The sequence below is a fragment of the Lissotriton helveticus genome, chromosome 5_1 (assembly GCF_964261635.1).
Source record: "Lissotriton helveticus chromosome 5_1, aLisHel1.1, whole genome shotgun sequence".
In the NCBI taxonomy this organism is placed as follows: domain Eukaryota; kingdom Metazoa; phylum Chordata; class Amphibia; order Caudata; family Salamandridae; genus Lissotriton; species Lissotriton helveticus.
Window position 1 is genome coordinate 2,093,721,419 of NC_136065.1, and position 18,090 is coordinate 2,093,739,508.

Sequence of the window (18,090 nt, forward strand, 5' to 3'; positions counted from 1 at the left end):
AAAAACTAAAACATCAATAAAAGGCATTGTCATTTACAATGCCAATAGCTCAAACTCGCCTAAATGCGAGACCTATTGCATTGCAAATGCTTGTTGGCATGGGAGATATTCCTTGCACCATCAAGGTTATTCACCTCTGAGTGAGATTTAACGTATGGTCACGTTTCCCTATTTCCAATGACCCTGTATCTGCTCCCATCTTTTCCCACTGAAATATGTGGAACCCTTAGTCCCCTAGTGACTCATGGTGACTTACTACATATTCTGGGCTCAGATGAACTGATTTCAAGATAGTCTCGTAGTGACAATTCTCTTTAGCAGTGAGTTTCAGTGCCTGCCACAAGGTGGCACTGTGGGACCAGGAATAAGGGGCTGCAGAATGACTAGCATGGTAGTATTCTGTAGATCCGTACACCCCCTCCTCTTTAAAGAAAGAATAACCTCCAGTGAAGATGACGGGCTCGCCCGGACAGGAAGTTCATTAACGACCGAGAAGTCTAGCTGCTGAACAGTTTGACATAGCGACTCAAAACCATCTACGAATTTGCTACTTTTTCCTGGGCAAGGTCTGAAATATTGTGTTGTTATTGATTCAAGTTTAGTTATTCGAACAATCCCAATATATATATATATATATATATATATATATATATATATATATATATATATATATATATATATATATATATATATAAATATATATATATATATATATATATATGTATATGTATATGTATATGTATATGTATATGTATATATATATATGTATATATATATATATATATATATTTTTTTTTCGGTGTATATGAGTGCAATGGGAAATATAATGGCCAACAATATAGGCACATTAATTAAAGATCTTTTATGCTTTAACAATGTACTAAAATTTAAAACATACGATGTAAACAATAACCCTTGTTGCTCTTTTTTGTTGTCTTAAAATTATGCACGAGCACCTTTTTTATCACCATTTCTCCAGCTTGTAGATGGTTTTAATGTGCTTAGATGAAATGAAAAATTTGCACATTGTAAGATGGCCGCCAAGAAGAACGTGGCGAGATTTCAGTCCTCTCTTTATGTTGTAGGAGGGGAGGGGACATAATGGTGTACTGCACAAAAAAATGGTTGACACTGACGAAGCCCAAGGGGTGAAACGCGTTTGTCAAGGGGGCAGGGGGGTCTGCCAATAAATCATCTTTGGTGAATATACAGACTTGGAGTGCCGTCTATTTTTCTGAATTGAGGAATTCGGAGCGTTTGGTAATATTAACGCGGCTCACCACCGCGAGACAGAGCACCCGGGAGAAGGAGGAGCGACGGCGGTGGAGGAGCGGTGCATAAAGTTAATTTTGCCGTCGACCCGAGGTACGAAGGACTATCAACGGCGTCCCGTAATGCGGCAATGCTGATGTGAGAGGAAACGGAGGAAACCTGCTTGCGCTGCACCGGAGCTGGGAGGACGCGGTAAGCTGGCTGGCGACTGTGGAACCCCGGCGGAGGGTAAGCGCTGCACAAGTACCCATAATATATAACATTGCAATTCCGTACCTCTGTCCCGTATTACAAGTCATTCTTGGCGGACCCATCGCAAACTGCAGTTGTGGCCCGTTAAGACCTTAAACAATATCGTACTAGTGAGTGCTTTCCCAGACTCTTCTAAATAGGTCAATGACGGCAGAGAGAGAACGAGAGGCGGACGACCTCTTCAAAAGCATGAATGTCATCAGGAATGCAAAAGAGGGTGCTACAATTTCATCAGCACCAACAAGTAACCTACAAACCCTTTTTCAACAACTGGAGAGAACACAGGAACGGGAAGTTCGCAAATGGTGGGAGGCAACATCACTCCAACGCTATGTCGAATGCAATCGAGTCCCAAGAGGATTAAGGATCTTCACAATACCTTCCTATGAAAATCTGGACCCTCAATTATTAAAAGACTGGGCATTATATACGGCTGATTCAAGCAAAGGAATGCTTTTGATGTTAATTAAGTATGCCTGGAGTGACAGGGATAAAGCCCTCGCCGAAATCCAGCGATTGGAGGACTTAATCAGCAAGGACAAAGACACCAAGTCTGCTGAAGATTTACGGAACCTAATGCATAAAAGACTGAAGGACTATGAGAACGGAATAAAAAAGAGAAAACAGACTAAATTTCAGAGGGATGAGTAGGATTATCTAACTGGCAGGATACTTACTTTTGCAAAAAAGTTCGATGCGACAAGAAAGAGATTAGCCCAGGGAGTACAAACTTCCCCAGGGGCAATTACATCAGAATCGGACGTATCCGCTTCAGAAGACGATAAGGGCAAGAAGAAGACAAAGGATAGCGAAACTACAGTGCCTCCCCCTTTTTTAGACGAGTACCAGGTGATGAAAGAAACCAGGCACCGAGCCCAATCACAGATGCCACAAAAACCACCAGCAAAATAAGGAGGAAAACAAGGCGGGGCAGGAGGGGGCGCACAGGCAGCGCCACCAATGGTGACTCGCAGCAGAGGAAGAAGGGGGAGATGGTAGGGGAAGAAAGTACTATTGTGAACCTTTCTGAAAGACAACTCACAATACATGAAGAAAGGATTCTCAAGAAAGGACTTACGTTCTGCCCTACAGCCAAATTTGACCCGGTACAAACTAGAATGGATCTTTTCAAGTTTGTTCGTAAGCTCAAATTTCCAAAAATATTCGCCTTGAAAAATCAATCCGAAACTCTGGCAGAGACAGCAACGACCGGACTAGATCTCATGGACAGTGATCTTACCCTCCTCATGACCGCACATGAGCTTGCGGACCCAGACGATGTACCTGGCTCTATGGAGACACTCAGGAGGGAGGAAATTGTGCAATCAAGGGATCCAAGTAACTTGAAACGGAAATCTAGATTTTTACCTCATGTTACGCATGATGCTATAGACGTCTTCAATGACGCTATCCTCCAAGACTTGGAAAAAATGACAATCAAAAACAGCGAACTGACCAGAAACAATTCTAATATCTCACGGTTGGAGTGGGAAGCGATTAAGTCTCTAAAGGAAGATACTACGATTGAGATCAAACCCTCAGACAAGGGGGGAAACATTGTCATCTTCAGTAAAAGGCAGTATAAGAAGGAGGCCTTGCGTCAACTACAAGACAGTAGCTGTTACAGAATTATAGACAGAGGGGGTTTTGTGAAATGTATCACAGAACATCACGCACTATTGGATGGTTGGAGGGATGAGGGAATGCTCAATAAAAATGAGTATGATTATTTATTTTGTGAACATCCGATCATTCCCACGTTCTATCACCTCCCCAAGGTACATAAGGACATCAGAAACCCCCCAGGAAGGCCTATCGTTTCCTCTATAGGAAGCTTACTGGAGAACACATCGAGATTTATAGACAACTATTTGGCCCAATTTGTTAGAGACTTGCCTTCCTATGTCAGGGATACCCAAGATTTTATACGACAGATTGATGGCATTAAGTGGGAGGAGGACATGTTTCTAATTACCCTCGATGCAACCAGCCTGTATACATGCATAGAACACCGAGATGGGATCTCTGCTATAAAATGCTTTCTGGGGAAGAAAAGTGTTAAATACCATCAACATAACAACATGCTATTGAAGATGATAGAGTTTTGCCTCTATAACAATATTTTTCTTTTTGCAGGCAACATGTATCGGCAGATGAGGGGGACCGCCATGGGCACGTGCTTCGCCCCCAGCTACGCAAACTTGTTTGTGGGCTGGTGGGAGAAGCACGTAGCCTGGGGGGGGACCAATGAGAAATGGCTAGATCATATTATGATCTGGTCGAGATATATTGATGACCTGTTCGTCATTTGGCGGGGCGACAGATCCTCGGCTGAGGAATATGTCGCGATGCTAAATGAGAATGATCTCAATTTGAGATTTAACAAGTACGATAAGCGAAACATCGGTCCATTATCTCGACCTAGAGGTCTTTGTTAAGATAGCTCCCTACAAACCAGACTCTACCGCAAGCCCACGGCGGGCAATACTGTCTTGCATGCGGCTAGCCATCATCCCAAGAGTATGATTAAAAACATCCCATTTGGGGAACTACTACGCCTGAAGAGGAACTGCTCTGATTTCAAAGATTTCTCGCAGGCACAGGATGATGCTATATCCAGGTTCAAAGACAGAGGCTACTCGAGATCACTATTAACAAATGCAGTGAATAAGGTGGAGCTGGTTGATAGAAAAGACCTCATAAAGACCAAAACAAGAGACACTGAAGTGGAAAGTACTGTGAGGATGATTACCGGCTTTAACATGAGATCGAGCGAGCTGGTACAGATTTTCAACAGAAATTGGCACATCCTAGGTACTGATACCATCTTGCAAAAAATATTACCATCCAAACCGTCTATAACGTATAGACGTTGCCAGTCTCTCAGTGATCATTTGACTAATAGCCACTTCGAGGAACCCCCGAGAACATTAAAATCTAAACCCATAAATGGTTTCTTTCCATGCATGCAATGCAAAGCATGCAAATATATCAAAAAGCGGACCAAGTATGAGGGAAGATTAAATGACCCACGACCAACAAGAGAGATTACAAAATTCCTGAACTGTAACTCGGAATTTGTAATTTATTGCCTGGTATGCCCGTGCTCCAAGAGATAAATGGGGAGCACAATCAACCCGGACAAAAAACTTATCTTAGAGCACATGCGTGCCATCACAAACAGGGATAAAAACTATCCGGTGGCACGCCACTTTGAGACCCACCACAAAAGCAATAGGGACCTATTGTCTTTTTACCTGATTGACCAACTGGGTAAAAAAGAACGAGGTGGAGACAGAGTAAGATCGTTAAGGGCACTAGAATCCAGGTACATAATTGACCTCCAAAGCATGCAGCCTAAGGGTCTGAATAATGATGAGGAACTTTGGGTTCATTTAGAATGATCGAATCTACCCCTCAAGTTGATACTATTAAATGTAACTATAGTCCTCCAACTATTAATTTTCATCAAGATAAATAGACTAGGGGTCTACCAAACAGAGTACTTCAATTTGAATATATACAATCGTACTCCTACTCTATATCTTATCTTTCTCTCCCAAATTATTTATCTGGGAACAATGATATATGCATCATAGTTTAGGCCCATACAGGGCCAAATAAAGAAACAAGGGAATTTACATCAGCCGACAAAGCCCATACAGGGCTAGATGGAACAAAGTGTATATGAGTGCAATGGGAAATATAATGTCCAACAATATAGGCACATTAATTAAAGATCTTTTATGCTTTAACAATGTACTAAAATTTAAAACATACAATGTAAACAATAACCCTTGTTGCTCTTTTTTGTTGTCTTAAAATTATGCACGAGCACCTTTTTTATCACCATTTCTCCAGCTTGTAGATGGTTTTAATGTGCTTAGATGAAATGAAAAATTTGCACATTGTAAGATGGCCGCCAAGAAGAATGTGGCGAGATTTCAGTCCTCTCTTTATGTTGTAGGAGGGGAGGGGATATAATGGTGTACTGCACAAAAAAATGGTTGACACTGACGAAGCCCAAGTGGTGAAACGCGTTTGTCAAGGGGGCAGGGGGGTCTGCCAATAAATCATCTTTGGTGAATATACAGACTTGGAGTGCCGTCTATTTTTCTGAATTGAGGAATTCGGAGCGTTTGGTAATATATATATATATATATATATGTGTGTGTGTGTGTGTAAATTACCTACTGGCGGTCGCCATTAGGTAGTTATAGTTAGGACCTAGTTTCAATAGGAAAAGCATTTTTTGACTTGCATAAAACTTTGACGCTGTTTGACCAATCTTCATGCCATTTTGCCCCAAAAAGTGTCAAAGTAGGTTTTGAATGTCATGGAAAGTTCAGGGGTGATCCGTGTGGTGGGGACCGAGAAATAGCGGTGTGAAAAAAGGGTGCGTTTGTAATGTTACTTCCCATAGGAACATGGTCTCGAACCTACAGTCCGATCTGCTGGACGGAATTACCTCAAATTTGGCATAAAGTTAGATGTTGTTACACAGACTTAGCTTTTTGTTATTTGGTACAAATCCGGCCAGTCTTTTTTGAGAAATTCAAGCCAAAAATTATAGCTATATCTCTGGCCGCAGAAATGTTGCAATTAATCGTGGATGTGCACGCCATCAGGAATGCTGTGATTAGCTGGACGCATCCTGAACAGAAAGTTGAGGCTATTTTATCGTTTATGAACGGTTCCTGGGGCTGTAAATTTGTGTGAAAGCTAACAGGGCGTCATGGTGGAGATGCTCTGACCCCATGTTTGAGAATTGGGTGTGTTAGTGACACAAATTGTGCCCAAAATTGAAGTTTTGAATCGCGCGTGAAATTCACAACGTTGCCACGATCGCCAGCGCAGCCCCGTGTACCATCACGGGGACTTCACAACTATTGTGGCAACGCCACGAATATTGGTGGAAATATAGAAAAATATATTTTTTTGTACATACTCGCCAGTCACTGTCACACACTCTTGTACGCACTCACAAACTCACTCGGACGATTATACGCCCATTCACATATCCACTCACGCACTTATACATCCAGTCACATACCCACTAAGATACTCATGCACTCGCTCATTCAGGTACTTATGCACCCCCTTACAGAATTACTCAGAGAGTGATGCACCCTTGTACTGACCCACTCAGAGATTCATACACCCACTCTCAAATCCACAGAGACACTCATACACCATCTCAAATTCACAGAGACACTCATACACCCACTCACACACCCATACAGTCACTCTCACACTCAATCACAGACCCAGTAAAGGCTCATGCATCCACTCACAGACCCACCCAGACGCTCGCCCTCCCAGTCACAGACCCACTCACACATTCATGCATGCACCCATTCACTCCCCCCTCAGAGACTTATGCTCTCACTCACAGACCCATTGAGACACTCATACACCCACTCACACACCCATACAGTCACTCTCACACTCAATCACAGACCCAGTAAAGGCTCATGCATCCATTCACAGACCCACCCAGACGCTCGCCCTCCCAGTCACAGACCCACTCACACATTCATGCATGCACCCATTCACTCCCCCCCTCAGAGACTTATGCTCTCACTCACAGACCCATTGAGACACTTATGCACCCAGTCACAGATCCACTCACTCATACACCCACTCACAGATCCACTCACTCATACACCCACTCACTGACCCACTCAAACATCCACTCATGAACCCACTCACACACCCATACAGTCACTCACACAGACTGCTATGACCCCTTGACCCACTGGAGAAGATGAGGGGGTTAGCCAGGTAGGGTGGGGTATTTTTGCGAAAGTATTTCATTTACATTGCATGCTAGCACCTGTAAGCATTTTGGCGCTTACATTCAATCCAAACTATATAAAGAATGAAAAGCAACGGTAACCATACTAGAAAAACATTGCAAAAAATAAACCAGGTAAGAAGTGAGGAGAAGGGCGGAGATTAATACAGAACGAAATGGGGCGGGTAAAGGTTAACAGTATCAGCAGTGGTGGGGTCGGTGCAGAGAGTAGATAATGCAGGTATGGTCTTCAAATGATACCCCATCCAGAACTGAGCTAATGTAGGGGCAAAGGGAACTAATGAAGGAAAAGACAGAATGCCTCAAAGTGGAATCTTTTAGGAGTTTTTCTGGAGTGTTTTGTTTTTCTTACCCCAAACCATCATCCCATGTAGGCTGAGAGAAGCCCCTCCAGCAGTCTCTCGTTTTATAAGTAGAGCCTGGCCTGCCTGTCACAGGATGCTGGCTCCTTGTAATGCAACAAGAATGTTTCTCATCCTGAAGAGTTTGTCTCGAGCACTGAGCATTAATAAGTATTACATAGGGAAGTTTCCTGGGGAACTGAAGGGAGGAGGCCCGTTGTACACGCTGGCGCCCTATGGCAGCCTATGGCCGCTGCATGGGACACTATGCTTATACAGTACAAGGATGTGGCTGAAGAGGACCGCCCTCCCTCAGTGTCTTAAATGTAAAGGCCTCCAGTCCCTGGCGACCCTCCCCCTCCATCACAATACGGCAGAGTTCACACCCGCTCCGCAAACCCCCCCAAAATCTGTTTCACAGCATTACACAATTATCGCTTGTGCTCCCCCGGTTTCTTATTCCTAGTTCTGCAACCCATCCCTATTATTCACTGAAAGCGTGTTTATTAATGAACTGTGCGATTACTTAAAATCATTACAGTATAAAAAATGCAGTTTGGTTCAAATAAAATACAGTAAAATACAGTAAAATGCCCCCCCCCCCCCCCGCTCGACCTACACCGGTCAGGGACCATTGGTGCAGCTAAGTGGTCTCGATACTGACTATGTTCACTGGTACAATACATTATTTAAAAAGAATTAAAGTTTTTAGAGTCAGCATGAGACCTCGCATACTAGAGTCTGGAGGGTGTGTAAAAGTTCGACATCTTCAGTTGCACTGTGGGCTTCATCGGACCCTTAGTCGGCCCCAGTTGGATGCCTCTGACTGATGGAACCATTTTCTTTTCGGCGACTCCCTGTGTTATCTGTGGATTGCCAACTTTAGGGCGGCAGGTCACAGGGCTCTTCGGGATAGTATCCTTTAGTTGGTTTTCGAGTGCCATTTTAACTTGATGGATGAACTTGCCTATCCTGGCTAATAAACATGTTGTGGTTTCAGAGAAACACCAATCCGAGGCCTCTCTGCAACTTCTGTGGCCCAAGATGCGTAGTGCCGGACGTAGCAATCGCTGACGGTCACTGGCCAGCTTAGTGCAGCAACATAGCAAGTGTAGCCAGGATTCTCTGCGATAGTTGCAAAGTCGGCAGGCAGTGGCTCCGTCCGAGCGTGCCCAACGTGGGTTGAAGTCCGTTATCCTGAGGGCCAAGAGGCGCATAAACAGAATTTTTTGTCTTGCTTCGATTGTTAGTGAGTCTTGTAAGTATGGTTGAGGTTTACCGGGAATGTAGGACTTGTCCAAGGCCAACGTTAGCGGGTTGGGCCGGAGCGAGGAAAGGTCTAGCTCAAAGGAAATAGACTGGACTTGGCGCTTGACGGCTTTTGCCCAGACGGAATATGGGATTTCGTTTAAGTGCAGACTCCGCCCCTCGATCTTCAGAAGATCAATTGCTAGTTCCACCTTGGCTTGCCATGGGGAGCCCGCTTCCCCAAAGATGGTTTTTAGCGAGTGCTTCAAGGTGTTGTCGGGCGACTTCAGAACTCTGATGTAGTATTTTAGCAACTTCCCCAATAGTACCAATTCAGGACGTTTCAGGCCTATTTCCAGTCTCACCCTGTTATTCCGTGCCTGTTTGGGGGCTCGTAGCACCATCTTATATGCTTTCACCTGTGCCGCTTGGACCACTTTCTCAAAAGCCCCTGGATCGGCTATGTGGCCGTACGTGATGGCGGGGATCAGTTTAGCCCTGAGTACTGTCAGCATCGGATCTGCAGAGGGACTGGCCAGGCCGTGGCTTAGACGTCTTAGAGATGTAATTATTTTGTCAATTTTTGGTTTAAGCGTCTTCAGATGTTTGAATGCAGTGGCCCTCTCTGATACCCATGTGCCCAGATAGTTGTAGGATGGGGCCGTGGTGATTCGGTGTTCCCCCAGAGACCATGAAGCTTTTGTTTTGTGTGGATGGTTGCCAAAGATTATTATCTTGGTCTTGCGCACGTTAATATGTAGCTCGTTCTCCTTGTTGTACGTGGCGAGACCGTTTAAGGCTCTTTGGAGGCCTACCCTGGTATGGTCCATAATTACAGTGTCATCTGCGTACTGGAGCGTACCCAGAGCCAGCTTCCCCAGTCTGGGCGGTGCTAGGTTGGCATCTTTCAGGGCGTGCCCCATGTCTGCAGTGTACAAGTTGAAAAGCAGGGGGGCCAGAACACACCCCTGCTTTAATCCAGAGTTAGTGGCAATTCTTGTGGTTGCAGATGTGGCGCTTAGTTTCACCTGAACCCAGGTCCCCTCGTAAAGTGCTTTTATGGCCTTTAGAAGATCTCTAGGGATCCCCCAAGACTCTAGTTTTGCCCAGAGCCGGCTTCTGTTCACACGGTCGAAGGCCGTTGAATAGTCGATAAAGCAACAGTACAGGGGCAGCTTATTCCGCATGTTGGCCTTCTTAGCGAGGTACGAAAGCGCTATGATGTTGTCCAGCGTAGAACAGTTAGCCCTGAAGCCAGTCTGTGAGGGCGGGAGTATGCCGTTCTTATCCACCCAAGTTTCCAGGTCCTTAAGTAGAAGGCGGGCATAGATCTTAGCTGCAATGTCAAGAAGGGCTATCAGTCTGTAATTAGCCGGGTTAGAGTGGTCACCTTTTTTGTGAATAGGAAAGAGGATTGAGCCTTTCCAGGAAAATGGCAAGGTTGCGGTTGCGAATGCGTGGTTGAATAGAGGAGTAAGTTTGGAAGCGAAGAATGCAGGATCTTTCTTAAAAACCTGTGCGGGGATCCCGTTAGGTCCAGGGGCACCATCGGTTCTGATGGCTTTGATGTGCTTTGCAATCTCCGCCTCTGTGAATTTTCCAGGTCGGGTCGGACTTGATTCTTCGTTGGGAGCACTTTCATAGCTGATGGTAGCTGCCGCCGCCTTGGCCCACCCGGTGATGCAGTGAGACTTCCGCTTTGGCTCACAGGTGAACAGCCCCTTTGCATACTGTTCTCACACTTTTCCTCCAACACTGTTGACCTTGTGTACGCCTCCTGATGACAAGCTGTTGATGTAGCGCCAGAGCTTGCTATTATCTTTACCTTTAATTATGGAAAACACTGTCAGCCAGTTCTGTTCGGTCCGTTTTCTTTTCAGATCCCAAATGTTCTTTTTGTACTTAGCTCGCAAAACAGCAATGGGGGGCCCCCCTGGCGGGTAGATACCTTTCTTTTTTGCTCTCATTGCCTTGTTAAGTGCCTGCTTAGCCAGCTTAAGACTGTGGGTTTTTTGGTGGCCTGGGATGACATTTTTTTGGACCGCTTCTTGATTGGTGAGTGTTGGCCAGGCACTTCAATAAGTCATTGGTCAGTGTTATTCACTGAGTACCCCTCATCCTTTTAGGACACACAGGGAGACAATTATACAGGGCATCTCGTAGCTGAAGGATTCTGACATTTTACTTCATTATGAGCCAGTGCATTTCACTCCTAGCCTATTAGTGCAGGTACTGAACCTTGGTTTCTTTCATGTACTGAAATTGAAATGTATCTGAAGATTGCTACCTGTTTGTTTTCTTGTTTTTCTCCTGCTACAATTGCTAAGCTCTAAAAAAGATTGCCACCCATTTTGTTCTCATCCTGCTACAACTGATGTATGTCATGACAACGCGGGCTTTTACACCGCGCTGCCATTACGACGCATCCATTACAACGCAAGTCGGTACAACGACTTGCGCTGTAGGCGCTGGATTTTGGAATAGTATCATTAACTATTCCAACTCCAGCCTACGCAACAGTAGGGAAGGTTTTGGAATAGTAAATCTACTATTCCTTAGTATCTAGCGCCATCCAGCGCACGTCGTTATAACGACTTGCGTTGTGATGGCAGCGCGGTGTAAAGCCCGCGTTGTCATGGCTGTCTCCCGCTACAACTGCTAATGTCTGTAGTTGATACAACTCAATAAGAATTGTTTATCATTCCAGGGGGAAATGAGTGGATACGTCAGACTGAATTTCCTCACTAAATATGTTTTTCTAGTGGCTTTCTACCAAACAGTGGTGTTGTCGACCTTATGCTTTGGAATAGGATTTGAGCACATGACACGCGGCATGGTATTGCGTACCTTCTTCCTCGTAGGCTGCTGCTGTGGACCACACTATGATTAAAGTGGTGTTTTATGCAATACGTGCTGCTTGATGTGTTGTTAGCCCCCATCCTCGAAGGTCGGCGGAAGGCACCCTGAGAATAGCACAGTCAAACATTGAACTCCATTTGTGGGTCCTTCTTCACACTTTTCAGAGGTTGTGTTGTAAGAGCGTAGATACTGACAGCACAGTGCCTGCTGCACACCTGTGTCTTGGCATTGTCGCTCAAAGCCTGCCTTTCTGGACCCATGGGTTTGGACACTCATAATAAAATGATGTCTGTGACTATCCATCTCTGAGGAACCCCTAGAGATTCCTTGAGGCACTCAGTACCCTCAAAGGGCACCTCAGGTGTGCACTCATTGTGCATCATCTCATTGGTGAAGCACAGTGAGCGCACCCTGCCAGGGGTAACTTTCCTGTGTGCATGCACCGTTGATATGGCACAAGTGCATGGGCAAAGACATTCCTTCATTTGCATGCGGATGAAGCCACATGCTAATGAGTAAACGTGCACTTAACACTACTATGGTTCTAACTTGATGCCCGTCAAGATGGAGATGCCTAGATGTTTGCAACTGCTTCCATCCTACCAGTTTGCCACTGGAGAGCAGACTTGTTGCAAATCCAGATGAACTTGCTGCCATTTTTCATAACACAGCTGCTTTCCTTCAGCTTGCCCCTGATTTGTTTGTGTTTACTTATTTATTGATATTTGAATGTTTTGTTGGACATGGACCAGTTGAAAGGGGCACTGTAGACTTATATTAGATTTGCAGCCTTATGTAACCATGTGCAATACTCTATAACAGATTGAGAAGCCTTACAATTGGGGCAGAGATTAATATGTATCAGAATGTCATTTAGCACCTGCAGGTGTATAATTTGCATGGCTGAATATACACTGTAGATCATTTGAAAGTTTTGGCTACATAGATATTGCAGTGCCTGGTGCAAAGCATTGATTAAGGAATATAAACATTAACAATTGCACAGTCCAATATGTGTGCACTGTGTTTAGTTTGACGCTCATGCGTATAAATATTCGTAAAATACTTGCGTCTGCTTGTCCTGTGTTTAAAGCTGGGCACCTACTACTCATCCTTAACCGCCTATTCTCTCTTCTTCCTTTGCAGTATGATTACAGCTTCAGGACAGAACAAAGTGCTGCTGCGCGACTGCCTCCCAGCCCTACCCGATGTCAGCAGATCCCGCAATCCTGAGGAGGTAGCACAGCGACTCTGCGTGACGAGGCGCGCGTGCCCACATACTACTGAGAGGGATCCTACCCCGCAAGGAGCAGTGTTACTGGAAGTGTTGCTCAAAGAGGACTTGTTTCTAACCACTCTGCCTACACTTTATAGTTCTGAATATGTCTTTTTGTAAATACAGAGAAGCAACGCCTTTCTCCACAGCCAACCACCAATAACCACTCGTGGAGTCCTCAGCCGTGCACCACTGCGCTGAGTAGACATCCTGCTGTTGTTACACTGATGGCTGATTTTTTCTAGCAATTTGAAACGTTAGTATTAAAAACTGTGGTACACAAAATTTGCTAGAAAATTTAAACAGAATCAGTATTTGACTTACTGTAACATACTCAATCCACGTGGGGTGGGAGGGAAGCCTAAAATAAGGATTTATATTGGCTCAACTTCCTTCCCATGTTGCATTTATGGATGGAGATGAATATGTTCAAGAGCAAAAAATTGTAAAGCACAAGTTAAAAAATGAAGATTTCAGGATGGTGCAGTTTGATGTTCCCTATCTGCCTTTTGCAGTAAGCTCATTTGAGTTACGCAGGGCCAGAAAACAAGACGCTTTTTAACTCTGTTTCCTCATCATTCATTTTATTGGTCAGGCCAGCACTAAATTGTGAAAATTAAATCTGGTACTGCAGATGTTGAGTCACCAAGCAAATTTTAGTTCAATTGCAAACAAACTTAGAGACCTGGGTATGGTTTCAAACGTGTGTACCACTGTTCGTGTATTTAAACTAGAAAATCACGGAGATAAAGTAGATAAATAAAAGTTGAATCTGGGTTGCTTGAGAACAGATTCCATGAGCTGTGACTACAATAACAGCAAAAAGATTGAATTGAATCTTGGCCCACAGGAATGGATGAAAATGTTTTTCCATCCGTTTTACATTGTAACCTAAATTTTATGCAGCTGATATTTGTACATCAAAAGTTTTCACAGAAGATCCTTCCAACGACGTGTTAAAAGTTAACTCAGTGGTTTATGTGCTCGAGGTGCTTGGCCCAGCTTAGCTTATTGCTTGGGCATCCGACCATGGCTTAGTCACGCCAGGAAATGTCATCAAATCCTAACACGGAGCGATCCCGCTTGAACGTTAGGAAAACATCTGAACAATCTAATGAAACTTGCCGCCATGCAAAAAGCAAGCACATGGGCTTATTGCAAGACTACCTCATCCACCCCCACTCTTTGTAGACTCTTCCTTCTGGAAAACTTTCACAGTCACCATCTCTTATCAACACAGCATGCAAACTGCTCTCCACCTTGCAAATGTGTGCGCTGAATGGATCAAACCATTATTTGCTGCTTTGGATCTAAAAATACACAAGTACTCAACAGGCAAATGTTGTGGCCTGGAAAATAAAGTTATTCTAGATGAGTTTGGAAATGTGTAACCAGTTGTATCACAGACACAGATTCAGAAGCGTGTTTTGAAACGTTCAAGTTTTCACGTTTGCTATTTAGAACTTGGTTACATTTGTTGTGGAACTTGGCCCACGCTTGAATCACAGTAGCCTGTGTTTTTGTATATATAACAGCACAGTTTACTTCCACAAAATCTTCTTCACTAGGTGATATTTATTGATGGTGGACAAAGATGTTTTTTCTTGTTTGGGTGGTTCTAATACCTCGCCTAACAATCCTTCAGATACACGTAAATTGCTATTCGGTGGCAGTAATGTTTGCTAAGGTCTGTAGAAATCGTTTGTGTGACACGACTCAAAATTGAAGCAAATTTCCCTTCTCCTCGGAGATGAGAGAAGACACCACACGGCTGAGGTTGAATATCCTAGGAGCCAAGAGGACAGAAGAAATGAGAGGTCAGCTGGTTTTAGTTCCGATGTTCTAGTCCCAGCATATGGACATCATTGTAATTATTGTATCTAAATTGCCAGTCTGAGTAGGTGCATGGCCCACCGTCCAGCTCTCACCATTGAAAAGGGTCAGAGGTTCGTTGTTCAAGGTAGCAAGCTGTATGATACGGAACTGAATTTTCAAGTTGTCATTGGATTATTTTGACCTAATTAGGTATGGATTGTCCTATGGGTTTTTCTTTGACTCAACAGTTGTAAAAAGGTTCTTAGTGTATCACTGGGTTTCTATGAGCCTTTAATACGGGACTGAGTCTTACTGACTATTCATCGTGGCCTGCTATGAAGGTGCTTACAAAAGTCTTGCCACTGCATTCACCCATCATGGTCATTGCCACTGAATCTATCCCACTATTCTGTAAGTTAATTGCACCACAGAAGGTCAAAGGAAATGTTCTGCTAATCATAGAATTGTCTTTTGGCAATAGTTTATGCCATAACTTTGCTACTTCTGTTGCTTCTCGTTGAACAGCCTTGACATGTCCACCAGTGAACAGTCATTTCCTACAGGAGTAGAGACGGTTGCAGTTTTGTATTGTAAATAGTATGTGGTGACTAACCTATATGCAATTGCATTTGCCATTGTAACACGTGTTGATGTTGTTGGTATTATCCTATTTTCAAAATTGTGTTAAAATAACACACTAAATTGCTTTGCACAGCCATTGGTGTTTTTTGTATCCAAATAGATTTTCTACTTCCGTATTGTTTAAGTACACATACGTATTTGCAAGTAGATTCTTTTGTACCTTGATGTAATTTCATTCCGAGTTTATAAACCATAATACTTTCTCTAAGAAGTTGTCATGAATCAAAAAGTTCAGTCACCAGATAAACCCTTCTCAAAAGCATTTGCATCAGACGTACTGTTAGCTTAGGGGTTATTCTGAAAGTAAGTCGGGTCTAGAGAAAGTAAGACAGTGTGTTGTGACGTAAACGGTTGATTACTGTAGTTCGGCTTGATGGGCCACTCACTTGCAGGTTGGCAGGTGACATATTTTCGTGGCCAATGCGTAACTAGAGGTTGATATTGTTGGATGAGTTGATATTGTGTTTTCTGCCCATCAGTGGAATTGTAGCATTGAAGCAGATGTGCACAAGTTAGGTTTAGTCATGGACCTGGGGCAACCATTTTCGCAAATGCACTTCTGTCCCAGGAAATGTACAGCACCATGAGAAAACTGTTTGAGCCAGCCCCCCCACAATGCGTGGATTCAATACTTACTAATCCTTGTCTACAAGAGTGGACCGCCTGTCTCATATGACACTCCGCCCAAGGTTATATATTTAAGTAACTATTTATATTTGTTAAATATTTCATCCAGTACATTGCAGTTCTTTCATTTCATCTACTTGAGAATAATGACTCGTGCATTTCTTTGTTAATCTTCAACTTTAAACTTGCCTCTTTGCATTTCGGGGCCATCCCCAACATTGAGAGGAAATGTCAACATTCTAAAGAAATAAAACAAAATCATAGGGCCATTTCATAAAGATAGGTTTAGGAGTAGGTGTGATTTACATTTGTAGCACTGATGGCTCACTCATGAATACAAGGAGAACTACAAGACTGGGACGAAGCAAATTCTTTATGCCCAAAAAGTTTATCTATTAGCAACCTTAGCCTGAACTCACTCTTAACATTCTATGTAGACATTAGAACAATACCTCTAATCCTACATTCATTTGCAGAGATGTGTTTCTTCGGTGTGTTTCAACTCTCGACTCAACATGTCTCTCTCTCTGCTCCCAATTCAAAGTAGCGAGGAAAAGGAACAAAAATAACAGTTGAAGACAATAAGGAATTGATAGTCACTATATCAGTGGTTAGTCTCTGAAACGCCCGGAGTGAAATTTAAATTTGAAAGTTGAAGAATATACACATAGGAGTTATTGTCTGCAATCTCAGAAATTAAAGAAACTTAAAGTTCCAGAAGAAATTTTGAAGAAATAAAATTATTCAGATCCATCACTTTGAGTCCAGTGTGAATAATAGGAAGGAAAGTGCAATCACGAAAAGCATTGATTGAGGAGTTATGATTGTGACATGATCACACCTGTACTGAAAAGTCATTAAAATTAGCTAAAAGAGGAGTGCTGATGTGAACAAGTTAACCAGTAGATTCTCTTTTTACCATGAAAGAGTGGATTTGCCAAGTCCTTACACGGGCAGATGATCACATGTGACATGAAATTCCCACCCGTTGTATCTTTCTTGGAAGAAAATGGATTTTCTATGTTACATGTAATTAAAAGCAGCATTGTACTGGTTAATACAGGAAGGGGGTTCTGTTCTCAATCTTTTTGCTGGTTTCATAGCACATGCAGACAATAGTTTGTACGCTCTCGTCCCGTGATTGCTCACAGTTTGAGATGTGATTCGGTTGGAAGATGATGTGCCATCCACAACCTTTAGTTAGTGTTAAAGAATTCAACACATCATCCCATATTATTTAAAAATGACAACAGTTACCAACGGATGTTATTAGTTTCATAATGTCGTCAGAAGCTGCAGAAGTGTGGAACATTTCCACAGGAGTTGAAATTGTTGGTACTATTTCAATGAACACCTTCAGAAAGTGCTGCCCCCTCAACTGCATATGCATATCCCGTCCTGCAGCACTTTACACAATGTGCTGCATTGCTCATGAATGAACAAAGGGGAGGTTGAGCCTTGGTCGTAAGCATTACAATTGATGGAATGCCATCCTCGTTGTTGTTTAGTTTAATCAGGTATGTTGTTGTAACTCCCTAGGATTTATATACATATCTTTGATATCACAGTAGTTTAATTCCTTGTGTATTAAGTGGATTTAAGTTTATTGAGAAGTTGTAGGCTGAGATAGATTTCTGTAATATTGAAAATGTGTAGGTAATTTGTAAACATTTCCTTGTAGTTACTTTTTTATATTAAGTGGAGACTATTTTACTGATGAACCCAAAACAAGCGCACAAAGCACTGTTATTTTGTTGATACTACAAAAGAAGAAAGTAGAGTACGTTTAATGCAAAACATTGGAAAATTGAAGGAATGTCACGCTCAGAAATGTGACAAGTGTCATTTGTTGGAATCGAAATGGTAAAGCATTGCGGTCATAATGCATTGAGTTGTATGCAGAAAATATTTCTTCAGGGTCGTTACTTCACATTTAGGCA

General features: G+C 43.1%; 1 protein-coding gene across 3 annotated transcripts in view; it reads left to right on the forward strand.

Moving 5' to 3' along the window:
* Positions 1 to 16,874, forward strand: part of MVB12B (multivesicular body subunit 12B) — a 465,376-nt gene extending 448,502 nt beyond the window's left edge. For 2 of the 3 annotated variants that reach the window (XM_078646101.1, XM_078646103.1), the window contains one exon: positions 12,937 to 13,831. In XM_078646101.1, the coding sequence (XP_078502227.1) occupies positions 12,937 to 13,023 (87 nt within the window). In that variant the 3' untranslated portion in view covers positions 13,024 to 13,831. Of the gene's footprint in view, positions 1 to 12,936 lie in introns of all 3 variants that reach the window. The other variant, XM_078646102.1, reaches the window with a different exon arrangement.
* Positions 16,875 to 18,090: the final 1,216 nt, after the last annotated feature.